Source organism: Ovis canadensis, chromosome 22 (genome assembly GCF_042477335.2).
Source record: "Ovis canadensis isolate MfBH-ARS-UI-01 breed Bighorn chromosome 22, ARS-UI_OviCan_v2, whole genome shotgun sequence".
Taxonomy (NCBI): Eukaryota; Metazoa; Chordata; class Mammalia; order Artiodactyla; family Bovidae; genus Ovis; species Ovis canadensis.
This window is the reverse complement of record NC_091266.1, coordinates 37,070,060-37,090,716: the sequence shown is the minus strand read 5'-3', so window position 1 is coordinate 37,090,716 and position 20,657 is coordinate 37,070,060. Positions and strand designations below refer to the sequence as shown.

Below are 20,657 nucleotides of genomic sequence, written 5' to 3'. Positions count from 1 at the left end.
CCTTAAGAGATTCTTAAGTTTCTCCTTCAGAGCTGTCTTCAGTAGCCGCAAGGTATTGCATTGGTCTAGACCAAGTTGCCAAAGAAAAATGGATCGCCAGTATCCAAAATACAGGCAGGTTCCTGGGAGACCACTTTTTGGTCCCTTTTCTTCCCAGGACCTCAAGATCACCCACACTGCCCTTCTCCCAGAGCTGCTTCCATAAGCTGGTTGCCCCAGTGGTCCACACTGTATAAGTGATGGAGATGGGGGTGGGGAAGTAAGAGGGCAGGGAAGCTCCCAGGGACCCTCCTACCAAACACTTATCCGCATCCCTCATCGCAGGCTCTGCCGTCTGCTGGGGCTGAGAGGGATCTGTGAGAGCCAGAGAGAGAGAGGGAGAATAGAGTCTGTGCATCTTGCCTCTGTCGCTGGCTTGCTCGCACTCCTGCCTGCACTTTCTGCTTTGGGAGCTGTCTGGCAGACTTGGAGAGGCTGTTGGACAAACTCCAGCTCTCCCCAGGAGGAAAGCATAAACTTCATAAACTGCATTTACTTTAATGCAGGTTCCTGGGGCTGCTTTCCTCCAGCTTTTCTTTCCTCCCCTTGTCTGTTCTGTCTCGATCACATTTTTCCTCTACCTCTGTGTGCACCCAGACCACACACACACGCGCGCGCACACACACACACAATGTGGCTAATGCTCCTGAAAAAGCTGAAGTCTGGGCAGGAGGACAAGCATGCATGTTGTAAAAGCTCTCTCTGAAGGAGAAAGCCTCAGCCTAGCCCCAGAGAGTCCCTGTGAGATGCCCACACGCCTGTCTCCAGTGGAAATGAGCACAAAGGGTGCTTTGAGGCAAGCGGGCAGGCACCCCAGGGGAGGAAGGGATGCTGACATTTCGCTGGGACGGCCAAATGAGGAGCCACCTGAAGGCTGGGCCACAGGCTCCGAGGCAGGGAGGGAGAGAAGGCGAGGCCTCCACGCAGGTTGAGGTCTGTGAGGCCTCCCTTGTCTAGGGCTGTCAAGGTCAGCAGGTTTGGGTTCACCGAAGGGTCAGGATGGTTTGAATTACTGGCTCTGCAGCAACTCTGCTCTGAGGCTCGTGATCAGTCTCTCAGCCCTCCCCCAACCCTCCTGGCAGAATGGGGAGGGTCCCGGAGACCCCTACTGGCCACCAGGGCCCTGAGGAAGGCAAGTGATGGCAGGGTGGAGGTGGGGGGGAGGCTTCCCTGGGCCCCAGCGCCCCTCTGGTGCAGACACCCATGGTTGGGAGTTTACTGGGACCCATTCCTCTTGCAGGCGGCAGGGCTGGGTCTCCCAGGATGCCTTTTCCCTGACCCTTTTTCTGAACGATCCTCTAGGACCCTTCCCTTCTCATCTGCCCGTGGGCCTGCAGAGGAGATGGTGCCTGGAGGAGGCAAGCCTTCCTGCAGAAGGGCCTGAGGAGCAGCCTCAGTGCCCAGCTCTTCCCTCCATGGCCCTGCCTGAGGGAGAAGGGCAGAGCTGAGGCAGCGGAATTCTTGCTTGGTGCCCTTGCCCATGGGGGAAGGAGGACAATGCCTACCTGCAGGGCTTGAAGGGAGTTGCCGAGTGAAGACAAGGGGGTGAAGACATTCTGACAAGGTGGGTGTGCATACACAGACGTGGGGGTGGGAGGACCCAAGGCCTCTGCCCAGTGCCCGTACTGCACTCCTGCCACCCCAGTTTCCAGTGGTGGAGGGTTGCACACAGCCCCTCCAATGCGAGTCTGTGCATTCTCTCCTGGGGAGTGGGGTCAACCCATCCATTCTGACTTTTTTGGCACTCTACCGAAAAAAAATACATGCTTTTGTGCTAAACCTTAACATACTTCCTCAAACAACGAAATGTAACTCTTCATCCACAGCAGCATGAACTGGCTGGGAAACTAAGGTGGTTAATGACTCAGCTGCATTCGCTGGTATAATCGCAGGTATTTATGTACAAATTCATGCACCTACGTCAGCTACACACAGTCATGGCTAAACCCTGGTTCCTCCCTACTGAAAAAGGTATGTTCAGGTGTACACAGGGCCCAAGGCAAAGGTCTTAATAAAACCTTTAAACCTACCCCTGTATAATGACGTGGTTGGTGTTCAACAGGCTCGTAGCCAACATTGCCCTGAGAGTTTAGCTAAAATATGTGATCCAACTACTATAGAAAAATTCCCCCCTCAGGTATGAACGGTCTAATCTCCAAGGTTACTAGCAAGATATAATCATAACAATGAATGTGTGTTCAGAAGTGGATTTTGGGGGGGGGGTGTGTCTTAGCGAATGCTGACCTTTGGACCTTAGTTCGCTCTTGGGCTGGATGGACAGCAGCCAGGTTTTGAATATTTGTTGGAAAATGAACATAGGCTGAGCTTTGTTCACGCAAGGTAAGGTCAGGTACCTGTCTGGACGGGTGATTCCCTCTATGGAGATCTGGTTTCTGAACTTTCAGAGGACCTGGCTCCTGGGGGCTCAGAGTCTGTGACCTGTGCTAGGTAGCAGGCAGTGTGTGTGAAATCCTATCATTCCAGCAATGATCCACAGAAGCATTTTCCTTACAGAAACTCAAGCTCTGCTTGACTTCCCTCTGCCAATCTAGTGTCTTCCTGCACTGCCTTGTCGGGGCCTGGAGGAGAGGAAAAGCCAAAAAGGCCCTGCCACGCCCACGATGTAAGCTCACTTCAGAGGTGTGAGAGCCCACAACCCGTGGGTCCATGCTCCTGGGGGGTCTTCTCTAAGAAGGAGCTGGATGGCTGGGTTTGGCTGTGATTTTAAGGGTTTCATGGCAAAAAGACATAACTGCGCCCAAGTACCGAGTTTAGGTTAAGGAATCAGTGCAACCTCCTTTTGTTTACCCAACATAGTGCAACCTCACCTTGCTGTCTAGGCCCTCTCAGCTCTGCAGACTCCGCAAAACATCCTAAGATCTTTTCATGAAGGGAGCACTCAGATCCCTCTCTGCTTTCGCCAGCCCCTGGCCTCTGGACCAAAAGGTCAGAGAGAACTGGCCCTGTGGGCCCCAGAGAACTGATTCCTGCCTCTGCCTCTAAATGTCCACCCATGCAAACCTGCCACAGAGAACTCACCTGCTGACCCCCTCAACAGGACTGCAGGTCCAGGCCATGGACACCCAAAGAACCAGAGCCTGGCATCTGGCCAGGGGCAGTCTCTCCTCTCTCCTGGGGTCCTCCTCGCCTGCCTTTTCTGACACCAGCACTCCTCCCACTGCCCCTCCAGAAAGACAGCGGGGAAGGGAGCCGGTGACCAGGGCATGCCTGGTTTACATTAATGAGATACACCGAGGGTAATCCAGCCATGGAGGCGGCCTACAAAAGGAGGTGATCGCGGGCGGCCAGGAGCAGAGTGGCTCAGGTAATTGGTTTATCTATCTGGAAGCAGGGGGAGCAATCTCAGCACAGACAGACTAGCAGTAAAGTCTCTTCCTTAAGGCTATTTCCTTTGTCTTTTCAATTGCTTGCACATCCATGTGAGAGAGGGAGAGAGTGTTAAAGAGAGAGGGAGAGGGAGAAATGTTAATTTGTGAATTAATGGCTTTTCTCAGCGGAATTGTAAATTCAAATGTCACCTCACACGGTGACACCACGGCTGGTCTGCTGAAGAAGCAATGATAAGATCCCCCACCTCCCTCGGTGCCCCTCCCTCCCCAAAGATAGCTGCGGAGTGGAACATGCTACTTTTAATTTGCAATAACAACACAACAGAGGTATGCAGTAATGACTGCCTTCTTCTCCCCTCCTCCTGGCTTCTTGTACCCCCCCAGTCCAGTTGGCTCCCCACTGCCTCCCTCCCACCCCTGTGCTCTTCTGAAACAACACCTCACCTCACCCTGGCTCACCACCCTAACCCCACCCCACCCAGGCCCTGATCACATGGAGGGGTGTGCCTTTGGAATTGACGATGCTGCAACCCTCTCTTCTCCTTCAATAATCAGGGAATTAATGACCCTGAAGTTAAAGTGAGGCTGATACCGAGGCCCTGCCCAGCGTTGGGAAAAAGCCTTCATTGTTTTCAAGCAGGAGGCGGGCAGCAGAGAGGGAGATTCATGGATGGAGATTGAATATGCAATTTTCTTTCACCTTGCCAAGAGCTGCCCCTGGGCTGTGCCTGGCCTAAATTTTTCCTTTTACCATCTCTGCCTTATCCGGCCCTCCCACCTCCCTTCCATTCTTTCCAGAAAATTACCTTCAAAATTGATTTCCACTTTTACAAACAAATATAATGGGAACACAGGAAAAAACTTGGGCCGTGATGAATTAGGGCTGTCAGGTGCTTCCAGGTCTCCTTTGCTTTTGTTTTACTACCCGATCTGCTCTTTGTTTTTCCAAGGGCTGGAAAAAGTGCCCCCATCCACTGAGGGCCTGACCCTCCAGGCCACCAGGGCCTCAGCCCCCCAATCCAGCAGGGCCCAAGGCGGAAGTGAGCCAGGCCCTGAGACTCCGTTCGCCTTTGGTTTCCAGTGGAAGCCTGGGCCACCTCCTCCTAGTCTGCTCTCTGACCCTTAGGAACCCACTCACTGAAGAGTCTCTAACCACCTCCCCAGCTCTCTCCCCTGGCCCCCGCACCAGGTTCCCTCTGGCCCCCATACCTCTTAAAGTCCAGACCAGATGCAAACCTCCACCTCCTCTAATGTGGGCAGGATCAGTGTATACCTCGACTAGAGCAAATAAGAGACAGACAGACACTGAGAGATCGCGAAAGGCAGGCAGGTCAAAGACCAGAGGTAAATCCAGAGACTGGAAGACCAGGCTCCTCTGTGAGGGTCCCCAGCCTCAGTCTCCCTTGTGGTAGGGCCCAGGACCCCCTGGAGGCAGGACCAGAACAGATCATTGTTTTGCCAACGGGGTAATGCTGACATGGGCCTTTGGGCAAAACTCGACATGCACATCTGTGTCTCAAGACCAGGCAGCCTGAGCGCACCCAGGCCTGGCTCAGGACTCTCCCCATCCCCTGGTGCTGGTGACAGGGGCACGATTGTGCACCTGCTCACATTTGACCATCTCTCTGCCTGTATGCACTATCCAGAAAACTGTGTGCCTGCCCAAGGCATGGCATTCCACGTCCCCTTTCACCCAAAGGTATCAGAAAGGCAGAAAACACACAATACCCGTATTTGCATAAACCACGTGAGAAAGCACCTGTGTGTCCACAAATCAAGCACACACTTCCCAAGGTAAATAAATAAATGTGTATGTGGGGGCAGAAATACACAGCAATGGATGGAGGGAGGGAAGACTCCGTGTTGGAGAAGAGGAGGTCCTGGGTTTATTTACACACATCTGAAATGCCTTTGGAGGCTAATAAGAGATGACACGTGGCCCAAGCGGATGGCCACAGAGCAAATGTGAAAAAGAGATGGACAGAGGTCTTCCCGGTTACACAGGGAGGCTGACATCTTTCCTTGGCTGCCCTGGTTCCATCCAGGTTGGTTTATCCAGCATCAGCTTCCCTAGGCTGCTCTGTTTAAAAGGAACCACACCAAGATGAGGGTGCTGGTGCCCACAAAGTTTCCTTCTGACACAACTTCATTTCCCCTTGAAACATAAACCTGGCAATGACGCCTTCCTCCCCAGACACACAGTGAGCCATCTTCGATGATGGAGTTGGCTCAGCTCCATGTCCGTGATTTTGTGTAGTCCTCTCCATGGTCCCCGTGAAGTCAGTGCCGTCACTATCTCCATTTTACAGAGGGGAAGACTGAGCTGATGAAGGTTAAGAGGCTTGCCCAAGGCACTACGATGCAAACCCAGCTGCGCCTCCCTCCAGAGCCCTTCCCCACTGAGTCACATTGCCCAGTCCGGGACTGCCTGCTGGCCACTCCATCGAATCCTCCTTCTACGTGGGGCCCTTTACAGCCTTCTCTTGCTTGAAGCCTGGGATCCTAGATGGGGCAGGAGCCGCTCCTTCCTACAGCATAATCCCCTCATCTGCCCCAAGTCAAACCCTAGCAACACACGACGGACTTCAAGCAGGGGAACTAAGGAAATCACTTCTCACAGTTATGGCTTCGGCCAAAGCAGAAGGGAGCTATTAAAGGCAGTGGCAGGGCTTGGCTGTTCACAGCCATGCAACCGGCTCTGCCTGCAAATGCACAACTGCACTGCCTTGGCACCACTCAACTGCACAATTCATTGTGCACCTAATTAATGGAAGGCAGAATCACGGCCCCCTGCAATCCCATGCATCAAAGGATGATACCGACACACCTCCCCTTGCGCAGATCTAAAGACTCACACCATATGACTTCATTTGGATTTTTGGACAAGTTATGTAATTGTTTTGGGCTTCACCACCACTGATGGACGGCAATGCTTTAAACCATGGCCAAAAGCAACTGGGTGAAGGCAAAGGACTTTGGTCCTGAAAAAATACAAAAGTCCCTATTCTGCAGTCACATCAGCCAGCTCATGCAATATTCGGTGATACAGTGTCCCTAAAAAGGACTCTAACATACCCACCCACAATTAGAGCCAAGAAGAGGGACAGATTTCAGGAGGGCACTGAATGGGAATCTACCTTCTCAGACTGATGGATGGCCTGTCTGCCAGGTGCTTTATGACATAACTTCCCCATCTATCCCTGGTCTGTCTACCTGTCTCATTCCAGGATCTTCTGGACTCTTGGGGAGAAGGGGGAGGGTCAAAGCTTCTTGACTAGCACCTTTCTCAAAGGAGAAGTCTGGGGATTTTTCCATCCTTCCAAAGGCCAGGGCATGAGAGGGCGTCTCAAGCAGGCTCACAGTTACTGTCGGTTTCCTTTCTCCCCAGAGTCACAGCTGATCGGTCCTTTACTAATGTCCCCACAGATCTGCTTGCTGCAGATACTAATAACACTGTCCATATTCTGAGTGCCAACGCCAATAATGCTCTGGGTATTATCACTGTGAACACCAGTAACTACTGCTGAGATTGTCTCCAATAATGCCAGCACACGCAGCAGCAATTGTCCTCGCTAATGCCCACCACCGTGACATTGTTAGAGCTAAAGAACAGGCCGCCCTGTACCCATAGGCAGGAGTAGGAGTGGCTTCCTTGAGGACAGAGATGCTCACAGCTGGCCCCTGGGCTATGACACTGCCAGGGAGATGCCCCCCATGTGTGGGGCCAAAATCAAGCTGGCCTGGCAGGGGCATAGGGCCCTCCAGAAGGAGACCTGCCCCCTCACTCCCTCAAGGCCTAGTGCCTTGATGAGCACCCTTGTTCCCACCCCAGCCCCCCTCAGGTCCCTGGGCCAGCTCTCTCTTTTGCCCGCAGTGCCGGGAGCTGAAGGACACACCTGGGTGTCTGTGCGGCCCATGCCTGAGGCTGCCTCCTGCGCCCGGCCTGCCAGCCGCTGTGCTACCTTGGCCTGACTGCAGAGTTGGGCTACATCATCTTGACACTTAATTATCTCCCCTGTTCTTAATCATCTGAGCTGCTCCCTAATGCAAACTGGGCCTGGCTGTTTGGAGGTGCCCGGAGTCGAGGGAGGGGGTGGCTGTGGAGGGTCTGCCCTTCCTGTCCTCTCCCTTCCCACCTGGCCTGATGGATCAAGTGCATGGATCATGTGTGGTGTGGTGTGTGTGTGGTGGTGGTGGTGGTGGTGGTGGTGGTGGTGGTGGTGGTGGTGGTGTGTGTGTGTGTGTGTGTGTGTGTTGGCACAGGGTGGTCAGGGAGAACTGGCTTTCCTCATAGGTTCTGGCCTCCACTAGGGAAAGGACAGCTGGGGTTGATCAGAAGGAAGGGTGAGTCAAGGCAAAAGAACCTCCCCACCTCCCCAAAAGAGAAGCAGGGTCTCTGATCCTTCTTGCCACTGAGCTAGGCCTCGGGCTAAGTATTTATGCAGTAAGAGTAAATTTAGAGACTGCCATTACCTCTCACCTAGAATTCAACTGCTTCCTGAGGTGTCTCCCCACTGCCATCGCTACCACCATGCTGGAGGAGGGCCTCCCCAAACCCAGCCCTGCTCTTGTGCCCTTCCTGATCAGACACTTTTGGTGGCTTCTCATGTCTTCAGGCAAAAGTCCCATCCTGGCCTGCTCTCCCATACCCCTAACCCCTCCATTTAGCCCTACCTCCACAACTTCCCCTCAGGCCCTTTCATCTGAGCTGAAGCACCCCTGTTTTCTCCGCACAGTACCTTCTGGCCACTAGACTCAGTCTGTCCCATAGAATCTCAACTACCATTGTCTTTGAACCATGCCGCTCGCCATCCCTTAGGCCCCTCAGAGAGCAGCCCTTCCTGGGGGTTCACTCCTTCCTCTGTCTGAGTTCCCACAGCCTGCAGCCCAGACCTCCGTCACAACACAGATATCCAGATATCTGATGGGCCTTTCTGCTCTCTGGGCTCATGTTTTATATGCCCCACTAGACTATAAGCTCCTTAAGGACAAGAATCACATCTTGTTCTGCTCTGGGAACCTAGAGCACCAAGCCTTTCTTATGAGTGATGCCCAGAAAAGGTTCACTGAATTGAATTGACTTGAAACAATGAATGTGATCAACTGCTCAAAGAGGAGAGCATTCTGTTCTGCCCACCTGCAGTGGCCACAGCCTCAGGCCAGTGCTTCTCTATCTCCAGACTCCTTCCTTGACCCACAGGAGTCCAGGACGCAGTGGACATGCTTGACCCCAACTTCAGACCAGTGGGGAAGAGTCCGAGGGGGTCCTGTGGCCTCCCCCAGCCCCCTGGTTGTCTCACAAGTGCTAGAGGTTCAAAGGAGAAATCCTCAGGGTCTGAGGCAGAATCTTCCAGATTACTCAGGGTGCTGGGGAGCCTGGCGAAGGCCTGAGTATGGGGAACCCCCAGGGAGAACTGAGACGCAGGCCCTTTCACACAGCCGCCCCCTGCCCATCAGTGGCTATTGCCAAAACAACCACAATGAAATTTAGTGGGTGGCAAAGGCCGTGGCAGCCAAATGTGTTTGGATATTTTGGAAGAAGGAGAAATAGAGCCAGACAAGCTGTTTTCCTGTGAAACGAGGCCATTAGGGTTTCTGGAAGGAGGCCAGACCTGGGTCATCACTGTCTTGCCAGACCCAGGCCTCGCCTACACGCTGTCCCTTTCTGCTGGAGTCCGGGGCTCTCACACTCTCTTTTCCCTCAGCCTGGGCCTAGGGAATCTCAGCTTTGTCTCTCTTCTCTGTTCCTCACCCTCTAGAGCTGTCCCAATCAAGGGCTTGTCTGTGCTTGGGATGACCACAAGATTTACTGTCCAAATAGGACATTTTTGAGAGAAAAAGGAGATGCTGACTGGCCAAGATGCAGAGACAAAGGCATAAATTGGGACTGTCTGGATGAACGCGATATATGGTCCCCCACCTATGTTCATATTTAGAGGGTTCTATTTCATGGGAGATACCCTTAAAAGTATACCTTCTCTAGACCAGGAAGTTACTGCTTCCCCAGCAGGGACGGTAAGATCAGGGCAGGAAGCAGGCTCCAGACACTGGGGTCTTCCTTTGTCTGGGCCTGCCAGCCCTGTGCCCTGGCCTCATGCATCAAGAGAACCAGATGGTCACCAAGGGACCCTTAATGTCACAACATTTGAAAAACACCTTCTCCCAAGCTCATCGCCACCACTTTCTCCTCTGATTTTCTTTCCCTGCTTCTCCTCCTCTTCATCCCTCTCACTCTATAACTCCCTGCCCAACAGCTAGCTGCCCCCAAGGGATTACAGGGGATGAGGGGAAGGGCCAGAGAGGAGCCTTGGGGGTGTCTTCTCCCATAGCAAAGAGCAGAGAAGGCCCATGCCCAGCTCCCCTAGTGGTTTGAATGGGCACAGAGTCAACGTGTTACAGAGAAAGGGCAGTAGGGTCAGCTGCACGTGACATCACTCCCCCATTTCCTGATGGGTTGAGATCAGGGGAGGACAACTCAGTTTAGCTTTTCATCCCCAGGTCAGAAACCAGCTGTCCCCTAACCTCCAAAACCTTCCCATGGTCCATGGTTTCTGCTTTTCCTCCTGGCATCCCACAGGGATGTTTGGGGTGAGTCCCACCGGAAGGTAAAGCAGTTGGGGCTGCTGAGCAGATGGTGAAGCTGACGGCCCCACCAGCAGCCTGCCTCCCTCTCTCCAGGAGCCAGCAGGGTAGTGGACGGACCTGGGCTTTGCTACTAAAAGTGATCTCCCAGCAAAGCAGCTGCGAAGCTGGGCCGAAACCGGAGCTCTGAGTCCAGGGACAAAGCATGCACAGGGGAAGCCAAGCCTCTTCCCTCCTCCCTACCTTCATCACGTTTCCTCTTCTCGCCATTGGAGCGAGGGATCCCCAGGATCCCGTTGATGGAGTAGGATCCCACTGGATCATTGGAGGCGCTGGAAACAGGAGGGGAGGCCGTACTGGGAACTGGATGGGAGGAAGGAGGAAAGGCCATCAGGATACTGGTTGTGATCGCAGGCCAAAGCCCCAAGGCTGGGGGCAGAGAGAGGCAGAGGGAATGAGAGGGGATGGGGAGCCCATAGTCTCCTTTCTCTAAGACTTAAGGGGGAACGAGTTGCCGCATACAATTCAGGCTCTTCACTGCTGTCCACCCTGGGCTTAGTGGGGACCAGTCAACCCAGGCCTTCTCTGCAGACCTGGAGATTTCCCTCACTCACTACAGGTTGAACCCACTCTTGAGGATGGATGGAAAAGGCAAAGCGGACTCAACCTAGAAAGTGGTTCAGGGGCCCTGAGAGAGCACAGCACCTTCTTGCAAAGCTCATCCCTGGATCCCTGGGGCTGGGCAAATCCATTTAAACAAGTCCCAGCCCATTGTTTCTAGTCTCCTAGGTAGAGTCTTTCCCAGTCCTGATTTAGAGTCTGTGGCTTTCTAAGATCTCTCTGATTCTCTTAGAGACACATGAATGGGCCTGATATTCCCCAAGGGTATGAAGCTCTTCACGCCACCTGTTGCTTCTGGTCTTGAAATCACCTGAGAAGTCCCTAATTTCCCCTTCAGGGCACAGAGTAGTGAACACATTCACTCAGCAGTGATCAACTCAGGTACAGCTCGATCCAACTCTCCCCCCGCCCCAGCACACGCTGCAACCTGGGCCTAGCAAACAGGGCTCCTGCCAACTCCTGGAGGGCTGGGACCAGCCCTTTCTACTTTCTGCTGGTCCAGAGAGAGGGCACAGCTGCCAAGAGGAACAGCAGGAGAAGTTTAACCACATCCCAGTCCCTTAAGATCTCACCTATGGCTTCGGCAGCACTGAGTGCCCTTGGGTCAAAGAGACAGTGAGTGGGCGGGAGGGGGCGTGCTGGCAGGTGTTCTGGTGGGTCATGTCTCTGCAAGGCTGTGAGCGAGGGTCAATAAATGAGGGGGCTGGAGAGGGCAGAGAGGTATGGCAGATGAGAGAGAGAGACAAAGGCATCAAGCGAGATGAACTGAGAGAGGCTGTGAGGAAGGAGGGGGACAGACAGAGGAGGAGGTCTGGGGCCACCTGGACAGAGAGGAGAGGAGAGGGAAAGGCAGAAGGGGGAGGAAGAGGAGAGAAGACAGAGGGAGAGAGAAGAGAAGAGGAGAATCTTAAAAATTAACAAAACAAAAACGGAGTAAGCAAGTAGATATGAAAGAGAGGACAGAGAACAAGAGATGGAGCAGGAGGAGGATGGGAAGGAGAAGGAAAGCTAGAGGAAAGGGAGGGAGAGCGACAGACGCACAGACTGATAAGGGCAAGGAGATGCGGGCAGGAAGCAGAGCGGTCCTTGTGAGCTGGTCTCTCAGGCAGATCCTGCACCTCTAGGAACCCAGGGAGAGCGCAGGCCTTGGACCTCAGACACTGTGTATTTCCCAGGGCTGGAGCTGCACTGCCCAGCTCTCAGGGGGCCCAGCATCCCCCCTTCCCTAAGTCCTCTTACCAATGGTGTGGCCAGGGGCAGTCACTCCGGTCCCAGCTCCATCCGGCGCTGGGTGGAAAGGCTGCTGAACTTTGGTCCGGATGATCCTGCAACAGCATCACCAATAGCATTACATGTCACATGCCCTCTGATGCCCTGCCCAGCCAAGCCCTACGGAGGTGGCTCCCCCAAGCTGCCTAGCTCCCTCCTCCCTCAGCTGCTCTCTGCACCCCTGCCCTCCCTGACTGCTGCAAGGCAGGAGCTTGCCCTCCTGTTGGCTCTGTGATCCAAGTTCAATGCATCTCTGGGCCAAGGCAGTCTGCATTCTGTCCTGCCGTGCATCGACCAAATTGTCGTTTGACGTCTGGTAATGGCAACCCACTCCAGTGTTCTTGCCTGGAGAATCCCAGGGATGAGGGAGCCTGGTGGGCTGCCGTCTATGGGGTCACACAGAGTCGGACACGACTGAAGTGACTTAGCAGCAGCAGCAACGATAAGCAGAGAAGGCAATGGCACCCTACTCCAGTACTCTTGCCTGGAAAATCCCACGGGTGGAGGAGCCTCGAAGGCTGCAGTCCATGGAGTCGCTGAGGGTCGGACACGACTGAGCGACTTCACTTTCACTTTTCACTTTCATGTATTGGAGAAGGAAATGGTAACCCACTTCAGTGTTTTTGCCTGGAGAATCCCAGGGACGGGGGAGCCTGGTGGGCTGCCCTCTATGGGATTGTACAGAGTTGGACACGACTGAAGCAACTTAGCAGCAGCAGCAGCAGCAAGGATCAGGGTAGTGGAGCGAGCAGACCACGGCATCCTTCCCTTTTCTGGGAGCTGGGGCTGCCCTGGTGACTCACTGTCCACCCTTCCCGTCCGGAGATCATTTTGGAGCTGGCTTTCCTATTGGGACTGTATCACAGTCCTCCAGAGTCAGGGAGGGGGTGAGATCTCCCCATTTCCTGAGCTAAAGACAGAGTCAGGGAAGGGCTGGGTCACAGTAACCCTTTCGTCTCCAGGGTTCCAACACAGCACACAGTCCCTCTGTCAGGCCCTGAGCAACTCCTTGAACTACTTAGTGCTCTCACACCCCGCAAAGCCCTGTTGCTACCCAGTTCGCTGGCACACTGGCCTCCTTCCCAGAGGCCTTACTTGAATCTCAGCTTCTTTACCCTGGGTGAAGAGACTGGTGCCTTCCCCATGCACTCCAGGTGAGGGTGGGGAGGAGGGCTCCAGATCAAGCACTGCAGGGCTGAGGCCCGTCAGTGATCCAAGGGCCCAGGGCTCAGGGACGCAAAAGACCAACCCTAGGGCCAGCATCGAGGAACATTTCCCTCCACCCACTGGTCCATCAGGTGCCCTTTTCTGAAGGCAAGGCCTGCTCCCCGCAGAGAGGTGTGTGAGCCAAGTTCATCTCAACCAGCCAGGTGAGTCACAAGCTGTGCATGGACCGGAACACTCGCAGGTGGCCAAGATAAGGTCTCTGCCTCCCAGGACTGGTAATGAAATTGGGTAGGGAGGTCACACCCTGAGAAACCTAAGTCACCCCAAGGGAGGGAGCAGGCAGTAAGTACCAGGAAGATGCAAGAGAGGAGTCACCTGCTGTGCATGGGGCAGAGGAAGGGGAATGGGAAAAAAAGACATTGAGGAGGTGGAATCTGGAATTTGATGTAGAGCCTCCAAGCAGTGTAAGGCTGAATACACACACACACACACACACACACACACACACGAGCCAAAGGCACAGAGGATAGTGGAAAAGTCACTGGGCCGCATGTCTAACGTCTTGATTCTGCCATTAATTGGCCACAGAGCCTTGGCCTCATCGTTCTCCTTCTAGGCCTCAGTTTCTTCAATTATAAAGTAAAGAGGATGGATGACAGGCTCTCTAAGGTCTCTTTCCCCAGTAAAAAATAGCATGCTCTTGACATGAACAAAGAAGTGGGAAAGAGGACGTTATAAGCAGATGCTGGAGGAGGGTGAAAGAAAAGCAAGGGAGGGAGCAGGGGGTGAGGGGGTAATGCCTATCCAGGAACGCTGGAGGGATGTAAGGGACTAAGAGGAAACAGAGCTGAAAAGCTGGAAGCAATGATGACACTAGTGATTTTTCTACTTATTGAGTGTCTACTATGTGCCTTTATTACTGTACATATAAAATTTTTAATTCTCATAACAATCTTCAAAGCAATACTATTATCCTCATTTTGCAGACTTAAAGTCAAAACTCAAAGAGGTTAAGGAGCTTACTGAAGATTACACTGTCAGCTAGGGCAGAGGTGGAATTCAGTCTCTAAAATGTGCACTTTTCATTACGTTGTCAGACTTCCCTCAGTATATAGGAACCAGGTTTACAGGGTCTTAAGCCATGAGTGATTTCTAAACTAAAGGAGACAGGTACAAACCGATGCAGGAAAAGCAACGGACAGGCACAAGGCCCTAAGGGGCTGGTCTCAGAAAAGAGAAGGAAAGGGGGGAAAAAGGGAACTCCCTGGCGGTCTGGTGGTTAGGACTCGGTGCTTCCACTGCTGTGGGCCCAGGTTCAATCCCTGGTCGAGGAACTAAGATCCCACAAGCCACTCAGGGTGCGCTCCCAAAAAAAAAAGAGGGAGAAAGAAGAATTTGCAAGACACAGTAAAGGCAGAATGGCCAGGATTTGGCAACTAACTGGAATCAACCATGACTCCACTAGTCTGCAGCTCTGAAACCACAGTGGTGGGTAACTGGAAGGCTGGTGGTTTGTCCAACTCTCAGGAAAAGGAATGCAGCATGGTGACTGGCTGGTCCTTGACATGCATCATTTGAGGAGGCAGATGAGTGCCCAGGTAGAAGACTGTTCACCAGCCAGCATAGCAGACACAGATTTAGGAGACTGTCAAAGAAGGGCGTGTTGGTTGGGATGAAAGGCCTAAGGAGGAGACCCTGGAGGACATCTCCTAACAGAGGCTAAGGAAAAGAACCTGACCTTGCACAGCGCTCACAATTGGTCATACAGGAAATGGCAGAACCAGGATCAGGTGGTGTTAGCCAAGTCAACAGAGAAGAACATTTCCAGAAGGAGAACATAACCCACAGCCTCCATGATGACACCATCCATGGTGACATAAAGTTTGAAGGGAACTGGAAATAAGAAGAGGCACAGATTTGGGGATTTGGGTGACCACTAATGACCTTGTGAGAGTCAACAAAGCAACTGAGGCAAAAGCCAGACAGAAAGAGGTTAGCGAGTGGACAGGAGGAGAGGGAGACAGTGAAACAGATCATTGCTTCAGAAGTTTGTAGAAAAGGAGAGAGATGTGTGCAAGCTGAAGAAGGCAGGTGAGTGGAGGGAAGCCTGTTCAGGGCAGGAAGGACCTGGACATGTTTGTAGGCCAAGAAGAAAGAACTGATGAAGAAGGAGAGGCTGAAGTTGCTGGAGAGAATGTGGATGACCGCGAGACAAGGTAGAAGAAGGAGAGAACAGAATGGCGGGCACAGGGGGCAGGCAGTGAGAAACAGCATGTGCTGACGTGGCCCAGAGTTCCTGGGTTTGGAGCATGATCACGATGGCAAAGACCCGACAGTCGCTAAGGGCAGTGTAGTCTGGTCTACAGGTGAGTGGCTCTGATTTGAGGGCTGATGAGCTCTGGACAGAGGGAGCCCCCAGACTGAGGCTGGGTGAGACAGACAACTGGGTGGCCTCATGCAGCTGCTGTCTTTGTTACCCAGAGCCTCTGACCCCTGGGGCGCTGGTGCAGATTTAGCTGAGGCAGCAAATGATGGAAAATCACTACTTCCTGACAGCGGCTTGCTGGTGCACAGGAGAGGAGCTGGGCAGGATGCCTGCTGTGACTTACTAATGCTCTTGGTGTCCATCCATGCCCCCCAGGTGGTGGACACTCACCAGTCCCCAAAGCTAGATCTCAGAATTTGAGAACCAGGACTGTGGAAACCTGATGGCCATCCATCACCCTCCTGCGTCCCATACACAACCCAATGACTCATGGGAATATCCCTAACGGTTAAATGGATAGAGGTTGCTTTGCGTGACTGCCTGATACTATTTCCCCATTTCTCCTCCTGTTGCTTCTTCAATTCTTTCTCATTCTTGGCCCCATAAGACAGCCAAATACATCTGTAGCCCCCACAGCTCCAGGCAGACTTGGCCTGGAAAGTCAAGTTCCCACACATGCATCCTTGGAGGAGACAGGAGCTTTGAGCACATTTACTGGGGGCTGGGAGGTGCCATTTCCTGTTTGCACAGAAAGCCTGCCCTGCCAGGGTATGTGCTCCCCACTTCTCCTCCAGGCACACTTTCCTTGACAGGGATGCTCTTTCTCGTCCACCTTCCAGGGACTTTGCCTTGGCTCAGCACAGGGCCTGCAGATATTCAGCAACTCACACTCATGAGGCTGTGAGCAGAGCAAAGGGGAGTAGAGGGTGGGCTCTGGGCTCAGGCTGCCTGAGCCTGAGTCCCAGTTCTGTTACTTATTGTCCGTGGAATGAATCCCAGGTGTTTCTCATTCTCTCATCTGTAAAACAAGATGACACTATCCACCTCATAGGACTGCTGTGGGGGTTAAACAGGATGATTCATGTAAAATGATTAGTGTGATGCTTGGCTCAATAAATGCTAACTATAACTACTACTACTATTATTCCTGTGGGTGACCCCCAGGCCAGGCTGCTCTCTATGGAGGGGCTAAACCAGGTACAGGCGAGGAGGCCACTCAGGCCCACCTGCCCCTGCCTGGTCAACGCAGCTGCTTCCAGGACCCTGGGAGGCACACTGAGACAGGAAACAGGAGCAGCAGGTGTCAAGCCTGACCCACAAGAGACGCATCAGAGACTCTTGGCAAGACAGACTGGGGGCCCTGTCTGGCAGCACTGGGAAGGGTCTATACACAGTAGGAGCAGCAGTTCCCTCAGGACCCAAAGACGCCAGGGGGCTGTGGTAGAGCTTTGAAGTAACGGAGGACAAGGCAGGTGAAGTCACTCCCTCTTTGGTTAAATTCCCAGGAGGTCTCCACCCCCGGCCATGCTGGACATCCAAAGAGTCTCATGAGGGGGGAGTTTCCTGGTGGCTCAGTGATTAGGACTCTGCCACTGCTGGGAGCACGGGTTCAATGCCTGGTTGGGGAACTAAGGTCCTGCATACCCTGCAGTTATGGCCTAAATAAATAAACAAATTTAAAACCAAACCACACCAAATTAAAAAAAAAAACAAACCCAATCTCAACTGCTCTGTGAGTTAGCCTGAAATCAGGTAATGAGGCTCCCATTAACAGTTTGTTAAACTCATGAAGAAAGAAAGACACTCTCAACTCTAAGAAAGCGCTGGGGGTGGGGGGGGATTCTTCACTCCTGTTCTGATTTTCTTCCTCCTCCTTCCTCTGCACCTCATTCTCTCTCTCCCCTTCGTGTCTGTCTCTGCCCCTTCTCTGTCTCCCTTCCCTATGCCTGTCCGTCTGTCTCTCGGCACCCTGAAGTCCCACTGTGGCCGTGTGAGCTTATTGATTCCTGGGAGCTGGGGGAAAGCGGGAGGCAGGGCTGGGGTGCAGGCTCGGGGATGGAAATGGAAGGCTATAAATTATTTGTGACAGGAAAGCAATAGTGGCAGAGTGCTGAGCACAAGTCCTGTGTCACTATTAGATTCCTTTTAGCCTGATGACACTGTAAAAAAGGTTAAGTGTCTGCTGGAATCGTACACCTGGGGGGCCGGGGCAGCCTGGGAGCAGAACAAGCCACTGAGAGCAGGTATATCAATTCTCCAGGCCAATAATATTCCTCTCATTGATCGCCACGCAAAGTTCAAAAATCTCATTACAGCCAGGCAGACCGGGAACTTTTTACAAATCAATAGAATGATATAATGTATGTATACTTAGTACAAATGTATCTATTCATCTATCCATCCATCCACGGTCCGCCTCAGGGTTTCCAAGTTAACCTACCCATCATATTATGTTATGTTATGTATGATATTATATTGCATTATATTATATGATAATAAATGGTGTGCAAAAACTCCCCCTGAGGTGGAGACAAGAAGAGGCCCTATTAGCATTGAGGTGACCTCAGACAGCTCACCTTGGAGTGAGTCAGGTGGCAGCATTTCCAGGGCTGGGCTGCTCAGGATTTCTGGGAGCAGTGCTTCCTTAGCAGAGACTCCAGTAATAAAAACATATTGTTTACTGAGTATTTACTATGAGCTAAACCCAGGTGGCTCAGGAGTAAAGAACCCGCCTGCCAATGCAGGAGATGTGGGTTCATTCCCTAGGTCGGGAAGTTCCCCTGGATAAGGAAATGGCGACCCACTCCAGTATTCTTCCCTGGAAAATCCCACGGATGGAGAAAGCTAGAGAGCTACGGTCCATGCGGTCACAAAGAGTCGGACATGAATGAGCAACTAAACAACAGAAAACAATGTTCTAAGTGTTTAAAACAAACAGTTCATTTAATCCTCACAAGAACACATTTTGCATATAAGGCATATTATAACTTGCCTAAAGTTATCTATTTAAGAAATGGAAAATCTGGGGTTTTAATTCAGGCAGACTAGCCCCAAGGCCCCTACCCTTAACCGTGAAACCATACTGCCTCCAGGAAAGAGATACCCCAAAGCCCAGAATTCAAACTCCAGGATTCTACGGTTCTGTTCTCTTGTTCTATTGTGTTTTGAGAAACAAAGGATAAGGGACTCCCTGGGATTCAGCATTCCTTTCTATGAAATGGGAGTATAACACCTGCGGGAGCCAGCTGCTGACAGCATGATACACACATGGGACCTCCAAGCGCGTCCCCACAAAATCCTGCCCAGCTACCCAGAACAGACTGCTTTCTCCACTTTGGAAGTACTTCTTAGTAGAACCACAGGTTGGCCCAGGGCCTGGTCATATTGCTGATTTGCTGAAAGAGTCTTTGGGGCAACAAGTCAAGTATTAACATACATGTGTTGTGTACATATATAAATCAGTTTCAGTTGCCTGCTTCTAGAGGTTTGCAGAAAACGTTTCATCTCTGGTATGGGGAAAGTCTTTCCTGATTGAGTAAATCAAAGGAACTCCAAGGTAGAGAATGTTTCAGACTAGCTGGCCCCACTGATTATTAAGAAAATGATGGTGGGAGGGGCCTCTACCAGTGACTTTGAGCTGCCTGGGTATTACAGGCTGGATCATTCAAGAGGACAAAATATTTGCTTCAGCAAAGGGTATTTTGCACACCGAATGCAGGTAATTGCTTTAACTCAGGCCTTTGAGAGCTACCTTCAGCAGGCTGGAGTCCCTGGCTCTGCCCTGAGGCAAATCAGAGCTACAAAAACAGCTGGACACTTTTCATGGCAGAACTTCAACTGAGATCTCATAGATCATTCAGGAAAATTTTGCCCTTCCCCAGAACAGTTCCTACTTCTCCCTACTCCTGAGAACTCTAAGAAACTGACATTCTCCACGCTGTACATCCCAGGAACTGAAGAACTGAAATTCATCCCCTCCTCCCCACAGGCACCAAAAGCAGACAGTAGCCACCCAGCCCTCCCCATGGGTAGCCCGGAAGTCCTTCACATGAACTCTCTTTTGGTGCAGAGTTTAGAGTTGTTTGCCCACACCCACTCGCACGCCCCTTGGGTTTCAGTTTGGACAACTGACCATATGGCAGGCAGGGTTCTGTGCATGAGAATGGCCCCTGATGAGTGGAACCTAAGGGCAGGCCCTTCCATTCTGGCTGCAGTAGGATATAATTAGAATACACAGGTTTCCCCTAAATGTGTCAAGAGTTTCTGCCTCTTTTACTACTTCTCAGAGGTCACAGCTGAGCTCCAAGAGATGACAGTCCTGCCTAAATGCTTACAGAAAGTTGTCCCCAAACTACCGTCCTTGAGCCACTGGCATTAGAATCCCCTGGGGTGCATGCTAACAGGCACATCCCTGGAACCTCCTTCAGACCTTATGCATTCAGAATTTCTGATGGGAGTGGGCTCAGGAATCTGTATTTAAGAAATTCTCCAGATTACTCTTAAATTCTCTGATATTTGAGAAACCTAGCTTAAGCCAAGGGGTAAGGAAACCATTCTCGAGAGAGCTGAGAGAACATCTTAGTGAGTTGAAGGTTTTTCACTCATATTCTATCAATGCGCGTTTCCCTCATCAGCTAATCCTGACTCCATCCGACAGAGTAAACAAAACTCAAGAGGCTATCAGTTCCTCTGTGGAAACAAACAATAAGCCACAAATAAATATAATTTCAAAATAGTTTTTGGTACCTTCCTAGGCTGATGGGTTCCCAGTGGGTTGCTTAGATGCCAGGGATACTTTCTGCATCAGTTTAGCTTCCTAAGACTGGCACTGCCCTTCTACCACGTGTCCCTGGGAGCCCAGGCCAGATACAATTTACCAGGCTAGATGGGCCATGGGGCTGGCCCAAGGGGGCAATAGTGACGGTTTATATGATGAATGGTAAGCATATGGATTGATTTAACTTCAAGATATGCATAGGTTTAAAAATTAAGGGGCAATGTGATTAACTAACCATTTGGAAACCAGTCTGCAGTGCATGCCAAGCTCAGAGCGTGACCAGACTAGCTCCTCTCACCACCGGCCATGCCCTCATCTGTCAGGGCTGCCCTGGGCTAGAGTTCTGGTCTACCAGCTGTCCACCGCACAGTCCAGCGGCTACAAGACTGACTAATGTGATGGTGAAAGGGGTCCCTATAGACTCATTGCAGGGACAAGACGTCCCTATCCATCCTTCCTAGCCTTCCATAGGCAAGCAGAAGGGAGCCTGGAGAGGAGAGGTCTTCAGCAGCAGCAGCCGGGGTGGGACCTGCTAGTTGCTGTCTGGCCTGCCTCTGGCCCCTCCCACTGCTTACCTTCTTACCCC

At 52.1% G+C, this 20,657-nt stretch overlaps 1 protein-coding gene across 15 annotated transcripts in view; it reads right to left on the bottom strand.

The window, feature by feature from the left end:
- PAX2 (paired box 2) overlaps nt 1-20,657 on the bottom strand; it is an 89,943-nt gene that overhangs the window by 35,841 nt on the left and 33,445 nt on the right. For 9 of the 15 annotated variants that reach the window (XM_069567996.1, XM_069567992.1, XM_069567989.1 and 6 more), the window contains 3 exons: nt 11,832-11,917; nt 10,215-10,334; nt 4,599-4,667 (listed from right to left, as the gene is read on the bottom strand). In XM_069567996.1, coding sequence (XP_069424097.1) covers nt 4,599-4,667; nt 10,215-10,334; nt 11,832-11,917 — 275 coding nt within the window. The remainder of the gene's footprint in view (nt 1-4,598; nt 4,668-10,214; nt 10,335-11,831; nt 11,918-20,657) is intronic. The other 6 variants (XM_069567994.1, XM_069567995.1, XM_069567993.1 and 3 more) reach the window with 1 other exon arrangement.